Here is a 13,744-nt window from a genome sequence, read left to right as displayed (position 1 = left end):
CGTTATCAAAACTTTCCAATTCTATTCGTAATATTAGGTCGTTTTGATTCGATAATCAGTGAAGTTATTCGTTTCCGAACCAAAATTCTCTACGTAAATCGCCAAAACCATGTTTATATTGGTACCAAGATTTATTGAAATTTTCCTGGTATTCGAATGAATTTCTGTTTTGGATCACCATCCAACCCTGTTCGCACGATCTCACTCCATAATCTCTCGTTTTTTCCTTTAAATTAATTAAATTTGTGTGAAATTTGAATATACCAGATTGGTTTTTCACAGAGATGCAAAATGTGTAATCGAAAGAATTTGATAAAGTTATTTATCATTGATTGTTATATTTGTGTTCGTTTCGTCTGGTTTGTTACATTTTTTAATCGGTTTATCGATATTTTCATTATGCGATTTAAAATTTTCATTTAAAACATTTTTGATATCGGTTTTTTCAAAAGAATTTTTTAAATTTTCCGTGGTATTTTCTACATTGTTTATTTTACTTTAAACGTTTTCTAAAAGCTCATCTTAATGTTTTTCTTCTAGTTTATCATTAATTTGATTAGTTGATTTTTCTAACACATTTATCTTTATGAAAATTTCATCGAGATGGACTGGAACCCGATTTAGTTTGTATCTAAATCGTTTAATTTAGATTTTAATTCATCTCGAGTGTTTTCGATTAATACGATTGCAATTTTATCGGCTTCTTTGGATTTAGTACAGTTTTCCATTAGATTTTCTATGTTTAAATTTTGTGATTTAAAGTTTTCATTGAGAACGTTTTTGATGTCGGATTTAGTACACGAATCTTTTAAATCTTCTACATTAATTTCGATTTCGTTTATTTTACTTAAAACTTTCTCTAAAACTTCACCTTGATTTTTGTCGCCATATTTATCATTAAAGGAATGTTTTAATTTATTTATAATTTTCGTGGACATTTCATCAAACATCGTTAAAAATAGATTTAATTTTGTTTCTAAATCGTTCATTTTATAGCATGAGATCTAAAAACAAAAATTTCTGTGGCTATAAAAACAGTAACTATTTAGTTAACTCAATTATTACTTGCGTATAATACCTAATTTTCTTTCAACAATTGATAGTTGAGAATGCAAAGATGAAACCTGTGATTGAACAGTGTCAAAAACTTGTACTTTTTCTTGTAAATTTCTTAGATTGGTGTCCATTATAGAAAGGAGATTGTTAATGCTATTGAAATCATCACACTTGTTCGGTTTCTCTTCTACAAGTTTAAAAATGTAAATAATTAAAAATAAATTATTAATTTTTATTATAATACTTACTATTATTCAGTATCTCTTATTTATATATAATCAAGCATCACAGAAAAAATTTCAAGGGCAACCTCTTCATCGAAGTTACCCCCTAATGCTCCCCGTATGGGACATTCTCGATGTTGTGAAGAAAACGGATTTATTTTTATGCCAAACTAACTCGATTTGAATTCTTGATAAAAAAATATTAATAAATTTTAAATCAGATGGATTTACATAAAGAAGGTGGTAATTACATAGTGCAGCAAACTTTAACTTTTTGTTGTATACAGTAGATCCTAAGTGCAGCCGTGAGAAACCTGTATAACAAAACACGTGGTTTGTTACAAAAAAACGGAAGGCATATTTGAAATCAGCAACCCAAGATTAACTCTTAAAAACACTCAACTTATAGTCTTGCAGCACAGTGTTATCAAAGATTTGATAAAAAGATTTTGCAAATGTTTTTAAGCTTATTTAAGCAAAGTATAAATATAATTTTGCTTCTTAATAGTTTTACTTTTAATAAAGTTACACACAGGCCCACGGCAAGTCTAATCAGCGCTGTCTTGCACACATTTAATGAGCGCCTTTATTTAATGAAAATACGTATTTCATTTCTAATTTTTTTTAAATTAATATTTTGCATTTTTTTAAAGTTTACAATTAAAGATTTTTATTTAAGATTTACACTATTCATATATTTAAATAAACAATATTTGCATAAAATAATATAACTTTAACATAAAATAGCTGTATTCGATCACGTGGACCACGTTAACAAAAAAATAATAAGAAAATATATATATTGAAATGCATCTTACAGAATCTAAGCTTTTCTGGCTTTATTTTTAGCAAATTGCCCTGTTATTAAATCTACACTCATGGTAATGCATAAAAAACGCATTACCTAAAATTATGACCGGTTTCAAACTGTAACAACTTTTGAACGTATCCGTCGATTTGAATAAGGTTTGTTTTATTTGGGAGGTCTAGCCCTTTGCCAATATTTCTGTCTTCCCCATTTTAGCGCTCTTTAATTTCAGCAATGGTGAATAACGCTAATGCGTGTTTTCTTCCTACACTTTAAAGCTTACTGTGGAGTGCACCGACAAAAGAAGTTAATTTTAATCGTAAGGGGCTTATAGTCTCGTCTCTTCTGATCACTTCTGTTTTTTGTTCAAGTTTCTATTGTTGTTAACACCAAAGTTACAAGCTCTAAAAGATAACGCAGCTTGTTTGGCAGTGCCATCAGAAATTAAAGCAAGTCATAGAAATTGACGAAAACATTTCAGTGATGTTTAGTGTCCATAACGTCGTACACTGTTGCTAAATAAAAAAAATGCTTTAGTCTTACAGAAGTTGCTCAGACGTGGCTTTGGTGGAAGATGGACGCAGCACTCGTTATGTTGCTCGTGTTCTTGGAGCCATATAGAGTACGGTTTCTCGCGCCATTCAAAGATTTCGGCAGACTGGCACCTTCATCAGATGACCTGCGTCGGGAAGAAGACGCACCACACAACCCCATGATGATCGATATATTGTAACGACCGTGTTACGAAATCGACATACCACAGCAGATAAGAAATCGTTTGGAGCAAGTGCGTCGGGCGAACACAGTAAGAAGGAGATTTAAAGAAGCGGGGTTGAGATCACGGAGACCAGCAACTGGACCACAGTTGCTTCGAGAACATCGTGTTGCTCGATTACAATTTGCACAAGATCATGTTCAGTGGACCAATGCAGAGTGGCGAAACGTACTGTTTTCAGACGAGTTGAGGTTCGGCTTGTACTCTCCAGATGGTCGAGAGACAGTTTGGAGAAGAGCAGGAGAGCGTTATGCTCAGTGCAACTTCTCTGAAAGACTACAATACCAGGGAGGATGTGTAATGGTTTGGGGGGACTGTGCTTCGAAGCACGTACGGATATTGCAGAAATTTTGGCTGAACACGTGGTTCCCTTCGGCCCATTTATTAGTGACAACTTCTTATTCATGCACGATAATGCACGCTCCCATACAGCCCGCATAGTATCCCAATACCTGAATGATTTGGATATCAGCAGAATGTAATGGCCTGCACGTAGCCCTGATTTAAACCTCATAGAACACAAGTGGGATATGCTAGGAAGACGATTAGAGCCCGTGGTACCGCCATACAAACCCTAGATGATCTCCGAATAGCGCTAGAAGAAGAGTGGACTAGATTCTAGATTTCCCAAAATGACATTGTTATCTAAAACTGTCCCCAAAGCACTGCAAAAACTGTAGTTCATGCATAAGATCAATTCCATTTATGTCGCTCTTACTTTTGTCACTTAATGCTGTTTCAAGTTTTTGACAAAGATTGAGCTGGTCTTCTTGAGGATATTTATTGAAGTCGGAGAGTTCACTTCAAAGCTTACTTCTTCGTTCTGTATAGGTTGATCTTCGAAATAAATGAAGGTTCATATCTTAACCGTAGGATACTTAACCAATAAAATAACTATAGTAACTATAATCTCGCCGGGCCTAATATACATCCTAGGGTTAAATGCGCTTAGTAAATTTAATTTCTTTACTTAATAAATAATATCATTAACCTAATTTTAACATCGTTTGTAAAACAATGCAACGCATTCACCTTCCTATTTTTTAATACTTAGAACAATACAAAAAACACATTAGAAAATAAGAACAAATATATAGAGGGTGTTTTTTAAGCCAGAGGAAACTTACGAAAGGGTTAACTGTTAAAGGAACTGTCATACTGTGCTCACTTTTTGATATTTATGATCAGTATACTTTGGCAAATCCTCATAAATAGATTGACGCTTGAACAACGCTACCAAATTAACCAGATTTACTTTGAAAATTAGTAATCAATTCGCACAACTTATAGACGTGTTCGTAATTTGTATAGCGCACATAATCGCCCATTTGAGCAAGCCATCCGTCGAAATGTAGATAGATTTCATACCACATATTCTCTGCATGATGCAATAACACCAACACGTCGAAGGAATGTGTGTACTGAAGAAAATTTCACCGCTGTAAACGAAAATGTGGAAGAAGATCCAAGTTTATCGATTTGTCGTCAGTCGCTGGAATTGGGCTCTGTCCGTCCACTACGTGGAAAATTTTGCGAAAAGATCTTGGACTACACCCGTTTAAGATCCAGCTGGTGTAGGAATTAAAGCCACGAGACCATCATATACGTCGTTCTTTCGCCGATTGGTCTCTAGAGCAGTAAACAAAATTGCCGTATATGGAGTGAAACCAATCCACAACAGACCCATTACATGCAGAAAAATGCACCGTTTCGTGTGGTATGCACGCTGGTGGCATCATTGGACCCAAAATTGAACGTCCAGAATGCGCTTCGTCAAGATCAGCCGCGGTGCCCCTATGCCCGAAATCATTTTCAAATGTTAATGCCATGTATTGATCTTTCGAACAAAAACATTTTTTGGATTAAAATCTAATTTTTTGTGTAATTTTTTTCAATTTAAAGTTCTATCGGGCTTAAAAAAACACCCAGTACATGTATTGCTGACCGTTTCTAAATACGTTTCTGTTTTTTTCCAATTGGACAAAATCTTTCCAGTTTACGGCAGGGTGGACGCCTCTATTCAAGTAAGGAGTCGGGCTGGCTTCAATTCGCCAAAAATTATAATACTCTTCCCAATTAAACTGATACTAAGCGAATCAAGAAATAGTTCTAAATCATCCAGCGGAACATCAGGAGGTATGTATAGTGTAATAATAAATATTCTGATCGAGAAATAGACACATTTACCAACAACTAAGTACATCAATCAAGATTTAAAATCTCGGACACATCACAGTTGAACAATTTGATTTGCTGACTGCAGACAATAAGAACGCCACCGCCAGTAGTATAGTAATGAGAGTTCTGGAACGGAACTGATTCATGATCGGCGACGGTAGCGCCACCTAGGTCACGCGCCAATGGCATAAGTATAGGGAGCGGTTCCAACCAAAGTTTAGGGGAAAAAAAATTTGGTTGGTAGCAAAAGTAACTAACTACCCGGTGATTATATAGCGCGGGAAATTTTAAATTAGAAAAATTTTAAAAAGGGCGTAAAGAAAGTCTTCTTAAGAAGTACACCTACAGTATCCCAGAATATTTGGAGTCGTCAATTATGGATGAATAAAAAATTTAAATGTATTCACTTATTAATACTATGTTACTACTTTGACGTATGTATTTAAGAAATTACTTAATTCTGTAGTTGATTTCTTTGAATGAATAAATTTACTTTACAATGTTTAGACGTCCATTATCACTATCTTGTCTTCTGCCAGCAGCAATTTCAGTTCCTCCTAATCTTCCATTAATAACATTTAGTGTGCTGCCAACAGTTCCAATTTGCTATTAATAGTATCTAGACTTCTGTACGTAGTTGGAGTCTTCAGCAAGTAGTAGGCTGCTTACTGCAAGCTTTAGGCAGTCTCCAGCAAACAGTTTCTAGTCTTATTTGCAATGTCTAGACTTCCATTTCCATCTACGAGCAGTAATTTTAGTTCCTAATCTTCCATTAACAATATTTAGTGTTAATGTAACTAGTCTTTTATACGCAGTTGTAGTCTTCGGCAAACAGCAGGCAGACTTCTGCAAGTAGTCTACTCACATTTTCTTCTCTTTATTCAACTCATTATTTATTTTTTTTATTATTTATCTTTAAATGGAAACTTGATAGATCCTTAATTAGTTATAAATAACAACTTAAAAAACTCGTTGAGATTTGATCTATATCTCTATTTCTACATCTTTATTTATCTAATCAAAAAGTCAAGTTCTTTCTTCCGCAAATTATCTTATTTTTCGCCTTATATAATAAAGTACATCACAAAATCATTAATTAGTATCAAAATGTTTTTTAAATCACTTTTAATTTTTCTTTTAAGCGTTACATTTTGTAACAAAATTAGCGCTGAAGAATCATGTGCAGGTAATTTGATTAGATTAATTTTAAATAAATCAAATTAAATCTAAAAAAATTTTTTAGCCGAATTAGGGCCGGCTCAAGATTTTGTTTCGTCCGTTGACAATAATTTATATCTTTCTTGGATGCCTCCACTTGGATTTGAAAATTGCGCTGTTGATTATAACCTTCATATCCAAAATATGAACACGTCGCAGTATTTAGCGCCCGTTCAAAACTTGACAAACCTAAATTTCGTTTTTGATTATGATAAGAACGATCAAATTTGCATCCACGTCAAATCCACTTTATATGCTAATCACGATAGTGAAACATCTGTTACTTATTCGTATAATTTTTTGGGTAAAAATAACAATTACATCACATTAAATTAATTAATATAATTTTTTGTTTAGATCCTGTGGCTGAATTAGGAGCTCCTGCTTCTTTTATTGTTAATAATACCGATGAAGCTTTGATATTAACTTGGACCCCACCGATTGGTTACGAAAAGTGTTATTATTATTTTATGTATTCAGTTAGTATCGCTTCGAAGGAAACTGGAGAATATATTTTTGCTTGGAATATGGGGGCTTATTCTTTTACGTTTCCTTATCCGGAGTATCTTCCAAGTTTCTGCCAAGATGTGGTCGTTAATATTTTGGCTTATTATAGAGGGGGGCCTGGAGGGTCAATTTCGGAAAATATAGTTTTTGGTTAGTAAAGTTAATTTTTAATTGATAAATTAATTGAGTTGATTTCTTTTTTAGGTCCACCAAAACTTTGTGGCCGAAATAAATAAAACGTTTAATTTAAACTAAAAAGATTTCTATTGCAATAAAAATTTAATCAATTTATTGTTTTTTTATTCTTAAGTTTTATAGATATAAATCCATTTTTAATTTTAATTAAGTGCTGATTGATATCGATATACAGGATGGTCCGATGAGTATGATAATTTCCCAAAGTGTTAATAAAAGTGTCTGTTCCAATGAACCAACCCGTTTATATATATTTGAAGTTTTGTTAAAATTTTCGATGTTGCAATTTTTATCGATAACTTTCAAAATTCGCTATAAAATTAATTTCTTGAAGGATCCTTGTGGAAATATCACCAATTATTAATTAAAATATCGTCTTTTTAATGCAAGAAGCCGTTTTGAAAAATCACTTTTAGTTCTTGAGAAATAAATTTTTGAAATAATTGACAATTTTTACGAATTTTGCAATTTCCACAGAATAAATTTTAATAATTCGTATAAAATCGATTTCTTGGAATATAAGTATAAAAATTTCCCAAAGTGTTAATAAAAGTGTCCTCTTTCCAATGAACCAACCTGTTTTGAAAAATAGCTTTTAGTTTTTGAGAAAATAATATTTGAAGTTTTGAGAAAATTTTCGATGTTGCAATTTTCATCGATAACTTTCAAAATTCGCGATAAAATTCATTTCTTGAAGGATCCTTGTGGAAATATCACCAATTATTAATTAAAGTATCCGAAATCTCTTGAACTATGCTTTCGCGAGGATTTCGATTTGCCCTGTACATAAGACGATAGAAAGAGAGGTGAATTCAAGCAAAAAGTGGCCGAGATGAAACACGTTACAACATATATGGAGTTGTTACTGCTTATTTATTAATTTATAGGCTCAAAAACAAACAGTACTAATACTATAAAAGTAATACTAGGTCCCCAAATAAGAAGAAAAAAGTAACAAGCGCGTATTTACCAAGAAAAACACCTTAAAACGGAGCGCGTTAGAAAGTGCACTACACTGGTAATAATAAAGTATTGCTCCAAGGTCTTGTTCCTTTATGTCGGTAGGTGTCAAAAGAGCTTTACCGAAAATGTTGTGTCTTAGGCGGTCTCTGGCAACGCAATTACACAGTATAGGTTAAGCCGTTTCTGACTCGTCATTGCAAAGTCGACAAGTTTGATCCTCAGCTTGTCGAATGTGGAAGAGATGGTATTTAAGGGCGCATGACCGGTCACAAACCTGAGAGCGTCCTTAGATCCCCTTTGCTGAGGCATAAAACCTCTTTGGTTTTGTTTTGCGACGGAGTTATCATACTCTTCGCTTGCCTGTGACCTGAAAGTTCTTTCCAGCATAAGCCTACCTTTGAGGCCTCCCAACCGTTGATTATTTGTTTTAGGTGGCTTTTTTGTTGTCCACAACCTTGTTGGAGGTCCAATGAAGGGCGTTTTCACTGCCTCTTTGGCCAGCTTGTCCGCCTTCTCATTGCCCTCAATGTCTCTGTGACCTGGAACCCACCATAGAGTAACATCATTAACCCTAGCGAGTTCTCTCAGGTTGCTGGTACATTCTCTGATCAGTGCGGCTATCTATACTACTGTGCACGGTATACCAAACTAACAATGGACAACGACGATCTGATAGCTGTACTTGGCTTAACACTTGTTCTACAGAATAGAAAAGGAAGAGCTCGCTCGGAATGGTGTAAACGCTGGTTATTGAAAAGAAAGCAGTTCTCTCACGTAAATTTGTTAAATGAATTGAGATTTACACCAACAGATTACACAACATTAAGATTTCTTGCTACAGGAAGAACATACGAGTATCTTAAAGTGTCATACGAGTGCGATGGTGCACGCGCACGACCTTCCACCGTCGCAGACAATAAACTGAGAACCACTGAAAACTGAGAACAATCTGAGAAATCTGAGAACTTTGCACGCAAGCTCGCCGGACGCCACACACGCCTGGTTATGCATGCACGCAAACGTAACCGAGCGGCAGAAAATATCAATTTTGATATTTGCTTGGTTACATGTACATGCGCCGATAACTGTACAGGGTGGGCAAATTTGGGTGTTATTATAGGCTATCTCAGAAACTATAAGAGATACAAAAAAAGTAGGTGCCATGTCCCGGTCTCTTTTTTCGAGACTAATCCAATCCCGTAAAGACCAAATCTCTATCTTCTTTTGTTTTTAAGTTATAGCCAAAAAGTCAAATTTTAGTGATTTCAAAAAATGCTCATATTTCGTTTATTTTTGAAATTAGAGAAATGGGGTTAATACATTCTTAAGACACTTTTTTGAGTAGAATATACTGCCGTTGAAAAATTTTTTACATAGCTGATAATTTTTGAGATATAACATAAAGTTGTATTTTTTTAAATACAAACTATACTTTATTATGATGTTACTGAAAAAAGCATATTTTTAGCTTTCCAATGATGTATCGCACGCATGATGTTTCTGCGGAAAATAAGCGTTATTTTTCAATTTTTAAAATATTAAAGATTAAAATCAAATTTTTAATTATAGTAGGCGAGGAAAACGCTGAATACTACTTAGTTACTATAGCAACATGAGTTTACTTGTCATTTCAATCATGAATTTTGCGAAACGAGTTTCCCGTTTAAGAAGTTCCGCATTATCTTCAAATAAAACGATAAAATTAAATATAGAATATATTGGAGTCCGCTTTGAAGATGATACATAAGTCTTCATATCCCCATTCAAACGGTGTTTCAATGGAAAGTCCGCTCCCAGTTTATGATCCCTAATTTTCCTCTATCTCACCCAATTTCAAAAGAAAAAATTGCTGATATCAAAAAACATCTACATCTTATGTTTGGGGAAAACTGGGAAAATACTACCGAAGATTTCATTCATTGATACCGAACTGTTCTAATCTTACAACTAGTAAGTTGAGTAGAAGAAGATGACAGTTTATGACTGTTTAGTTCCTGAAGTTGTCCATATTTAATTATTCATTAATTAATACATTTCTTGTATTTTTAATAAACAAACTTTACTTGCTAATCATTTTTTATTGGTGAACAAAGTCAGGGATAAGATGCTGAGAAAGTTAAATTAACTATTCAAAGTTTTTATTCGTTGGTACAAAACCAACTTATCCTGAATAATGGTACAAAACCAACTTTATTCTGTCATATTCGTGCAAAACCATATATTATAGCCACTAGGTAGTATTTACTGTCCGGACCCGCCTACTATAATCAAAATTTTGAACATTAGCGCTTACTATTTTCGAATTGAAAATTAACGCTTATTTTCTGCAAATACACCATACATGCGATACATCATTGGAAAGCTAAAAATATGCTCTTTTCTTTAACATGATAATCAAGTATAGTTTGTATTTAAAAAAACACAACTTTGTGTTGTATCTCAAAAATCATCAAGTATATTTAAAACTTTTCAACGGCAGTATATTCCACTTAAAAAAGTGTCTTAAGAACGTATCAACCCCATTCCTATAATTTGAAAAATAAACGAAATATGAGCATTTTTTGAAATCACGAAAATTTGACTTTTTGGCTATAACTTAAAAACAAAAGAACATAGAGGTTTGATGATTGCGGGATTAAATTAGTCTCGAAAAAAGAGACCGGGACATGGCACCTACTTTTTTCGTATCTCTTATAGTTTCTGAGATAGCCTATAATAACACCCAAATTTGCCCACCCTGTACAGTTTTATCACATACACACTAGGGTTTGCCTGTCGGTTATGCGTATAAGGCTAAAACCATCATGCAAACCCTATGGTGTATGGCCTCCATAAGGCGGTCCGACTGTCTGTGACAATGTTTATGGATGCACCTTTCTGTCCCTTCTGTAGGTTCAAAGCGGTGCAGAAATTTATAGCAAGAACTTCTGCTTGAAAAGTGGTTATGTCCGAGCTGAGGGGCAGTTTAATGTGGCTATTTAGTCCACTGATGCCCATGCCTACTCCGGATCTAACTGTCTTTGAAGCATCGGTGTACCAAGGGCTCCTCTTTTTAGTTGAGGCCCACCCTTCGCCCAATCATTCCTGCTTCTAAATATGATCTTATACGGCTGATTGAAATTGTATTCTGTCGGTATAAGGTCCGTTTCAATTTCAATCAGGTGATTTAGACATGGGTCCTTGAGGATTTCGAGGTGTTCTCTGAGTTAAATCTATTTTTTGTTAAGGTGTTCATCAAGTCGTCAACTACCAGGCACCACAGCAGAGGTGATAGCACTCCCCTTTGGGGACATCCTCTTAGCGCCTTAATAGTCAACGACTCGTCTCCCAGACTGGCTGGATCTGCCGACTTTTCAACATGGCTATACACCATTTGATTGTCGACGGATGTATATCTTTTACGTTTAGAGCATTCTCTATGGATTCATAGGAGGTGTTATCAAACGCACCCTCTATGTCTATGAAAGCACATGATTTTGCTTTCTGGTAAGCATGGTGACAAGCACTCCATTCCTAAGGTATTGATCAATTACCTTTTCCATCTCTTTGAGGAGAAATGAAGTTAGGCTAATTGGTCTGTATGCCTTGGTATGAAGACCACCTTTACTTTCCTCCATAGTGTGGGTATATAGCTAAAGCTGTAGCTAGCTATATATAGAGATATTATTACTGGGAGCAGGTCTTCTAAGCCTTTTTGCAAAAAATAGGCAGAATTCCATCTCCTCCAGGCAATTTTAGAGGCTTGAAATTAGAAATAGCCACCTTACTCTGTTGGGTGTAAAAATGTTCCCAGCTATGCTGCGCAGACTTTTGAGGAAGGACAGTGTGTACTCAGTAAGAGCTCCAACGATTCCTTAGCATCCTCGGTGTATATCGGTGTATATATTGCGATTGCCCCCACATCATTGCGAAATATGGATTGAATTAATATGGAGGCAAATAAAAGAAGAAGTTGTAAGAAATAATACAACATTTAAAATGAAAGATCTGCACCCATTATTTGAACAAACTGTAAGCAATGTTTCTCCAGATAATTGGAGGAATGCTATTCGTCATGCCAAATATGAGCAAGAAAAATAGTAGCAACTTGAGGAATGATTCTTCCTCGGAAGAAGAAATTTCCTCCGAAACTGATTCGAACTAAATCAGATAACCCCAATTTACAAAATTTCTACTTTATACAACGAAGTGATCACAATATTATTTTGTGATATGATGCATAAAACATCGTAAAATATTATTTAACAGTAAAGCTATACGCATAAGTTAGTGCGAATAATTCTACTATCTTTTATCTATTGTTAAAATTGTATACATAAATAAAATCTTGTTTGCATTATATTTGTTCTTTGTTTTTATATAACAAGTTCGAAATCATTTTGTATATTAAAACCACAAATTACTTTGACCGTTCACGCCTTTAAGAGTTTCTTCACTTTTTATCGAATACTTATATTTCAATATGTAATTAAAAAAGGATAATCAAAAAAAAGGTTAATTTTTGGATTGTTTATTTTGTACATTGGTACAACGTTTATTGCATGTATAATATAGTATATATAATATATATCTGTACCTTAGAGGTAAAGGATTGTATCTCCATTATTTTAGGTTTTTTAGAAAACAAGGTTTAAAGTTTTATAATACTATTATAATAAGTTTCATAATAATTAACTCCATATTGACAAAAACTGGAGTTACGATTCTTTACCCCTAAGGTACAGAGGTATAGTATACATGTATAATCAAAGGGTGAAGGACCAAAAGGCATTAAGCTAATATAAATACATAAAATTACATTTTTCTATCGATCCCTGGGATTATTGACGAACACTGATTTACACTATTAAATTCCCAAATAAACTTATATATCCAATTTTCTTTCTGTGTACATACACAGAAAATACATACATATGTATTTTTTGTGTGTGTGAAACTAGCTATTGTGTAGTAGTGGGGGAAATAAGCGTGGCTTCGCTCAGGTTCACTGCATCTTGAACTAAAATTAGAACTAAAACTAGAACTAAAACTAGAACTAACACTAGAAACTTTTCACGTTTGACGTTTCGGATGCCATGTTGCGTCGCGTCTGGTGTGAGGCGGTAGGAGGTCTTCATGTTCACCACCATCTTCCATATTCTGCTAAACTACAAGCAATCCTCTCTGTTGACGTTATTTCTATGTCGCTAGATCTCTATGGCTTCTCTTGTCAATCGCTGGTGATATCTGTTGTGCCTAGCTAGCACCTTTGTTTGGTCGAAGTTTATTCGGTGTCCCTCTGCATGGCAATGTTCCGCAACCGCCGACTGCTGGATCTTCTTCAACCTTACATCCCTTTCATGCTCCTTGAAGTAAAGTTGCTCGGAAAGTTTACGAGCAGTTCGAAGGGACAGCCATGGGATCTCTATTATCGCCAGTTATAGCGAATTTCTACATGGAATTATTCAAAGAAGATACTTTCGATATGTGGATGACACGTTTCAGATATGGCAACATGGTCAAAAACGGCTCCAAGAGTTCTTGGATCACTTGAACTCTCAGCATCCCATGATTAAGTTTACCATGGAAACAGAAACTGCTAAAAAAACTACCTTTCCTAGATGTGTTGGTCACCAGGACGACAAATGGAGATATGGAACTTGGTGTATATCGGAAGAAGGCCCATACCAACAGGTACTTGCAGGCATCATCACATCATCATCCCCAACAGAAGAGGTCCGTGATCCGCACTTTATTTCAGTGACCAGCGAGAATATGTGAAGGAGATAACTTGAAGAAGGAGCAACACTTTCTACGAGGCGTGCTGCAGAAGAACGGATA

At 34.7% G+C, this 13,744-nt stretch overlaps 1 protein-coding gene across 1 annotated transcript; it reads left to right on the top strand.

The window, feature by feature from the left end:
* Positions 1 to 6,144: 6,144 nt before the first annotated feature.
* Positions 6,145 to 7,055, top strand: LOC111421733 (uncharacterized). The gene is made up of 4 exons (XM_023054915.2): positions 6,145 to 6,227; positions 6,285 to 6,563; positions 6,617 to 6,916; positions 6,971 to 7,055. The coding sequence occupies exons 1-4, from the start codon at positions 6,149 to 6,151 to the stop codon at positions 7,000 to 7,002; spliced, it is 690 nt and encodes a 229-aa protein (XP_022910683.2). The 5' UTR covers positions 6,145 to 6,148; the 3' UTR covers positions 7,003 to 7,055.
* Positions 7,056 to 13,744: the final 6,689 nt, after the last annotated feature.

Source organism: Onthophagus taurus, chromosome 11, assembly GCF_036711975.1.
Source record: "Onthophagus taurus isolate NC chromosome 11, IU_Otau_3.0, whole genome shotgun sequence".
NCBI lineage: Eukaryota > Metazoa > Arthropoda > Insecta > Coleoptera > Scarabaeidae > Onthophagus > Onthophagus taurus.
This window is presented reverse-complemented; position numbering and strand designations above follow the sequence as displayed.

Bases quoted from the DNA above. Each gene is read 5' to 3' on its own strand.
- LOC111421733 (XM_023054915.2), top strand. From the start codon at position 6,149: ATGTTTTTTAAATCACTTTTAATTTTTCTTTTAAGCGTTACATTTTGT. The intron at 6,228-6,284 runs GTAATTTGATTA...AAAATTTTTTAG, and splicing joins CGCTGAAGAATCATGTGCAG to CCGAATTAGGGCCGGCTCAA. The intron at 6,564-6,616 runs GTAAAAATAACA...TTTTTTGTTTAG, and splicing joins TTATTCGTATAATTTTTTGG to ATCCTGTGGCTGAATTAGGA.